General features: G+C 51.0%; 3 protein-coding genes across 3 annotated transcripts in view; 2 read left to right on the top strand and 1 right to left on the bottom strand.

The window, feature by feature from the left end:
- Positions 1-2,313: 2,313 nt before the first annotated feature.
- On the top strand, positions 2,314-3,239 carry EMH_0030710 (uncharacterized protein; the record flags this gene model as incomplete). The annotated part of the gene is made up of 3 exons (XM_013494441.1): positions 2,314-2,577; positions 2,635-2,921; positions 3,131-3,239. The coding sequence occupies 3 exons, from the start codon at positions 2,314-2,316 to the stop codon at positions 3,237-3,239; spliced, it is 660 nt and encodes a 219-aa protein (XP_013349895.1).
- A 59-nt stretch (positions 3,240-3,298) lies between these two features.
- On the bottom strand, positions 3,299-4,793 carry EMH_0030700 (NifU-like domain-containing protein, putative; the record flags this gene model as incomplete). Its single annotated transcript, XM_013494440.1, has 3 exons — positions 3,299-3,475; positions 3,801-3,838; positions 4,244-4,793. The coding sequence occupies 3 exons, from the start codon at positions 4,791-4,793 to the stop codon at positions 3,299-3,301; spliced, it is 765 nt and encodes a 254-aa protein (XP_013349894.1).
- A 235-nt stretch (positions 4,794-5,028) lies between these two features.
- EMH_0030690 (uncharacterized protein) overlaps positions 5,029-5,759 on the top strand; it is a gene marked incomplete at both ends in the record, with an annotated part of 2,417 nt that continues 1,686 nt past the window's right edge. Inside the window, one exon of the mRNA XM_013494439.1 lies at positions 5,029-5,104. Within this exon, the coding sequence (XP_013349893.1) occupies positions 5,029-5,104 (76 nt within the window). The remainder of the gene's footprint in view (positions 5,105-5,759) is intronic.

Genomic DNA, 5,759 nt, shown 5'->3' with positions numbered 1-5,759 from the left:
CTAGAAAAAAGTAAAAACTATAAACATTTTATAAAAAAAAAACAAATGAAGCCAGCAGATGCAGCCTGGCGCTTGCGAGGCGGCATAAAACTAGAGCCAGTGTAGAGGAGGATCAGTAGGAATATATATATATATATATATATATATATAAAAGGAAACAAATATAATTATGCTTTTCTTAACCGTTTTCTCTTACCCCCTTGGTGGATGTCTTTCTTCTCTTTGGGGCTTTCTTAATCCCATTGCGATGGTTCTTCTTGTTCTGCACATACACCGCAGCAGATACCAACGACACCCCTAACCTCCCCCTTCCCAGGCGGTCCAGTGTTTACCCAGAAAGCAAATAAACTCCACGCTGTCGCTGTAAACCCCTGCTGAGCTAAACCCGCAGCAAAAGGCTGAAAACAGAGCCCTTGCCGCGGGCCAGGGGCTCTGCTGCAGTGTGCACTGGGGCCGTATGAGCGACGGCAGTTCGATGAATTACAGCTGAAATATATTTTCTGATGACGCGGGAATGCAGCAACTACAAAAAGGGTTTGGGGTTCAAGAGGAACTGCTGCTGCTGATGCGTCTAATACTGCTGCTGCTGCTTGCCTGGTTGTGGTTGGTGTGGTTCTTTGACTTGGCCATTTTCGCAGTGCTATNATACTGCTGCTGCTGCTTGCCTGGTTGTGGTTGGTGTGGTTCTTTGACTTGGCCATTTTCGCAGTGCTATCAGAAGCAACAATAAGCGAAGGCCGTATATAAGAAAAGACGAAACTTCAAACCAACGAACTGCGAAGCAGCAAACCCTAAACCCTAAACCCTAAACCCTAAACCCTCAGACAGCCGCGGGGCTGTGGGGCGGCGGCTGTTCTTTGGGTCTTTGTGCGTTGATTGCAGCTCATCTTCTGTCATCTATCATTAAAATAAATAAATTTTTGCAAATAAAATAAAGTTTCTTGAATTTAAATTTGCTTTTGAACCAACAGATCCTACTGTCTCAGCTGCATCAGCTAGTGGGCGCGCCACACCGGCTGTGCATGGTGACGGAAAGCTGCGGTAAAACCGCTGGAAATAAAAGAATGAATAGATATTCAATTAAAAAAAACAAATTAAATACTTTTTATTCAAAAATTAAATCAAAATTTGCGAGTTTTACCGCCTATTCTGCTCGCGTGGCTGTGAGCTTTCTCTCACCCGTTTCAACTGGTGCTGTACTACAGCTTTTTCTGTATGAGGGTTTTCTGTTTTTTTTAGGGATATTCACTCTTATTTCTGCTGATATTTAGACATTTAATTAAACTAATTTATAAAAAAACATCATACGCCATCTAATTCATCCAATGAGTGGATATAAATACACAAGAAGAAAACCCTAATAACTGGACAACCCACAAAACCCTAAACCCTAAACCCTAAACCCTAAACCCTAATAAAACGAATTGACAAAACCCTAAACCCTAAACCCTAATAAAACGCATTGACTAATCGCCCACAAACCTAAACACGAAACAAAGAAACGAATTAGCTGCATTCATATAAATAGAAATGCTGATTAGATTCATGATCTGCTGTAATACACTCAAACAAATGCAGTGGTACTGCAGCAACTACAAATAAACACATGCAGCAGCGAAAGCTACGAATGCTGCTGCNTGCTGCTGCTGAAACTGCAGCTGAGTGAACAATGCAGTGAATTTATATTGGGGCCCCACACACTGAGCGCTCTTCCTTTTTTTTTAAGATAAAAAAATAAAACAAAATAATATAAGAAAATAAATCTGTATAAAATTCGAGCAGAATAAACAAACCCTACATCCACTGCAGCGGTACTAAATGCTGCTGGTATTGCTGCTGCTAGAGAGCAAACTGCTAGCACGTTTGATGCTGCTGCACTTTCTGCTGCTGCTGCTGCACGTGCTGCAGCAGCAGCTGCTGCACGAGCATGTGTCGGTGCCGGAACAGCAGCAGCAGCAGAAGCAGCAGCAGCAGCAGCTGCTGCTGCAGCAGCAGTTTTGTAGTTTTATTCTTCTTCGTCTTCTGGGTCGAGTGGTTCTCCGTTTTCATCGCACTGTATTACAGCCTTTACCTGTAGCAGCAGAAAGCAGCCGCAGCAGCAGCAGCAGCAGCAGCAGCAACTAACCCCTCAACCCTTTCTTGTTCTTGCTGTAGGTACATGCATATATAAATACATAAACCCTGAGTATATATTCTAGGGTTTAGGGTTTAGGGTTTAGGGTTTGTCTCGCCTCTGGGTAGTAGTACTGCAGCATCTGCTCTACCCCTCTCTTCACCGTCACCGTCGAGGAGGGGCAGCCCTGGCAGCTGCCGATGAGGTGTATGTACAGCTCCCCCTTCTCTAGGTCAAAACGCAGCACCTCCAGGTCTCCTCCGTCGTTCTGCAGCAAAATACCAGCAGCAGCAGCAGCAGCAGCAGCAGCAGCAGTAGCAGCAGCAGCAGTAGCAGCAGCAGCAGCAGTAGCAGCAGCAGCAGCAGTAGCAGCAGCAGCAGCAACAGCAGCAGCAGCAGCAACAACAGCAGCAGCAGCAGCAGCAGCAGCAGCAACAGCAGCAGCAGCAGTAGCAGCAGCAGCAGTAGCAGCATATGCAGCAACTGAAACACTGCAGCAAGGGCAGTGGTGATCGCAGCAGAAGGTGAAGCAGGAAGAAAAGAAGCAGCAACGCAGCTGCAGCAGCAGCAACGGCAGCAGACAGAAAGAGACACAGCAGCAACAGCAACCCAAGCAGCACGAGGCCCAGCATTCATCGCACCAGCAGCACCAACAGCAACAACAACAGCAGCAGCAACAGAACCAGCAGAACCACCAGCAGCAGCAGCAGCAGCAGCAGCAGCAGCATCAGCAGCAGCAGCAGCAGCAGGAGCAGCATCAGCAGCATCAACAGCAGCAGCAGCAGCAGCAGCAGCAGCAGCAGAGCAAGTGTGGGTTACCTGCAGCATTGGCCTTGTTCTGGTGTTTAGGATTTCTTTTATTGAGTTCAGCAGCTCCTCCTCTTCTTCGCTGCTGACCTTCTTTGCTGCTTCTCCTTTACCTGCAGCAGCAGCAGCAGCTGCTGCTGCTGCTGCCTCCTTTGCTGCTGCTGCTGCTGCTGCCTCCTCTGCTTCGGCTGCCGCTGACGCCACTTCCAGCTGTGCTGGAATCGACGACCTGCAGCAGCAGAAGCAGCAACAGCAGCAGCAACAGCAGCAGCAGCAGCAGCAGCAACAACAACAGCAGCAACAACAGCAGCAACAATAACAATACAAAGAAATGATGCACTCCCGCGGAAATCCAGGCAGCTAGCGACTCCTGCTGCGTCAAACTCCTGCTGCTGCTGCTGCTGCTGTTGCTGCTGCTGCTGCAGCTGCTGCTGCTGCTGCTGCTGACCTGATGGCTTGCTGCACAAGGGGTTTGAGTGTCTCCCACTCTGCTGCTGCTTCCTTCACTACAGAAACAAACCCCCCACCAACCAGCACAGAGCTCACGCCATCCAGCTGCAACACAGCAGCAGCAGCAGCAGCAGCAGCAGCAGCAGCAGCGGGAGCAGCAAAAAGAACGGCAGCAGCAGCAACAGCGGCAGCAACAAAAGCAACAAATGAGAGGAGCTGGTCTAGTGCGAACGCGAGCAGCAACAGCAGCAACTACTGCTGCTGTTGCTGCAGCAGCAACAGCAGCAGCCGTTGAAGGCAGGGCAGCAGCAACACAGCTGCTGCGAAGGTAGCAGCAGCAGCAGCAGCAGCAGCAACAGCAGTATCGAAGCAAAAACAACAACAACAACAACAGCTGCAGCAGCAGCAGCAGCAGCAGCGGCAGCAGCACCTGCAGGATGGCTTGGGCAATGGGCGAATCCGAAAGGTCTGCGAAACAGCAGCAACAGCAGCAACAGCAGCAACAGCAGCAGCAGCAGCAGCAGCAGTAAAAGGAGAGATAAACGATAAAACCTTCGGCGCTAATATGGCGAGGACATGCGCTTCAATATGCTGCACTTTGTCATTCGCCAGCTGCTGCAGCAGCAGTAGCAGCAACTGCAGCAGCAACTGCAGCAGCAGCAGCAGCAGCAGCAGCAACAGAAGCAGCAACAGCTACGGAGACGTGAAACATGTGCAGCAGCAGCAGCAGCAGAAGCAGCAAAAACAGCAGCAGCAACAACAACAGGAGAAGTAGCAACAGCTGGATGAACAACCGCCGCCGGAGCAGGAACACCAGCAGCAGCAGCAGCAGCAGCAGCAGCAGCAGCAGCAGCAGCAGCAGCAGCAGTTTACCTTTTGAGAGTTTGTTGAATTGCTTGGCTGTGATTTTTCCTTTTATGTTTACGAGGGGCCGCGGGAGAAGAGGACGAAACTTTAGGGCGTTTGGATTGGGTGTTTCTTCTGCTGCTATTGCTGCTGCTGCTGCTGCTTCTGCTGCTGCTGTTGCTGCTCTTTCTGCTGCTGCTGCTGTTGCTGTCGCTGCTGCTGCTGATGATGCTCTTTCTGCTGTTGCTGCTGCTGCTTTTGCTTCTGCTGCTGATGATGCTGCTGTATCCGAAGAAAAATGGCGGTGTGATGGTGCCGCTGCTGCTGCAGTTGTTGCTGCTGCTGCTGCTGCTGCTGCTGTTCCTGCTGCTGCAGCAGAAGGCAGAGAGAAAGGCACCAGGCAGCGGTAGGGGACGCAAAGAAAAGGAGAAGAAGGAGCTGCTGCTGCTCGTGCTGCAGCAGCTGCTGCTGCTGGTGTTGCTAATATTTCTTTTGCTGCTGCTCGTGCTGCTCTCGCTGCTGCTGCTGCTGCTGCTGCTGCTGCTGCTGCACGTTGCAGCAGGACGAATCTGTACATTTTGTTACCGCAGCAAGCAGTTTCAAGGCCGTCTGTAGCAGCTCCTGGCTGCTGCTGCTGCTGCTGTTGCTGCTGCTGCTGCTGCTGCTGCTGCTGCTGCTGCTGGTTCTGGTGTATGAAGAGGTGTTTAGTTAGTGTTTTGTTTTTTGCTTACTCTGCTGACCATACACCCGAAAAACAAAAAACAAAATAAACAAATAACAGAAAAAGATGCGCATGCAAGCGCCACAAAGACATGAATCGACAGCTACCACCAGCTGCTGCTGCTGCTGCTGCTGCTGCTGCTGCTGCTGCTGCAGCAGCAGCCACAGGTCACCTTCGGGCTCCGGCTGCTGCTGCTCCTGCTGCTGCTGCTCCCGCTGCTGCTGCTGCTGCTGCTGCTGCTATTGCTAAGAAATCCGTGGTGTATAAAAAAATTAAAAAAAGTTTATTTAGGGGGCCGTAAACAAATTTCCAACTGCAAGACACGCGCTGCTGCTGCTGCTGCTGCTGCTGCTGCTGTTGCTGCTGCTGCTGCTGCTGCTGCTGATGATGACCAATCTGTCCTTCTAAGACATTCCGTAGTTTGTACTGCTGCTGCAACAGCTGAGGGATATCTTCTCGATGCACCCGCTGCTGCTGCGCTGCGTGGGTGTTGCTGCTGTTGCTGTTGCTGCTGTCACTGTTGCCGCTGCTGCTGCTGCTGTTGCTGCTGCTACGGTCACTGCTGCTGCTGCTGCTGCTGCTGTTACTGTTGCGGCTACTGCTGCTGCTGGTGGGAATGGCAACCTGAAGCCTCCAGCTGAAGTATAAGCCACTGCAGCAGCGGCAGCAGCAGCAGCAGCAGCAGCAGCGGCAGCAGCACAAGTGACCCGCGCTGCTGCAGCACTGCTGCAGCAGACGCTGCTGCAGCAGCTTCTAAGCTGCTGCTGCTGCTGCTGCAGTGCCGTGTGTACGAAGAAGACTGCTCCTTGGCGGTGTTGCTGT

The sequence above is a fragment of the Eimeria mitis genome, genomic scaffold, assembly GCF_000499745.2.
Source record: "Eimeria mitis Houghton genomic scaffold, Emh_scaff1159, whole genome shotgun sequence".
NCBI classification, from domain to species: domain Eukaryota; phylum Apicomplexa; class Conoidasida; order Eucoccidiorida; family Eimeriidae; genus Eimeria; species Eimeria mitis.
This window is presented reverse-complemented; position numbering and strand designations above follow the sequence as displayed.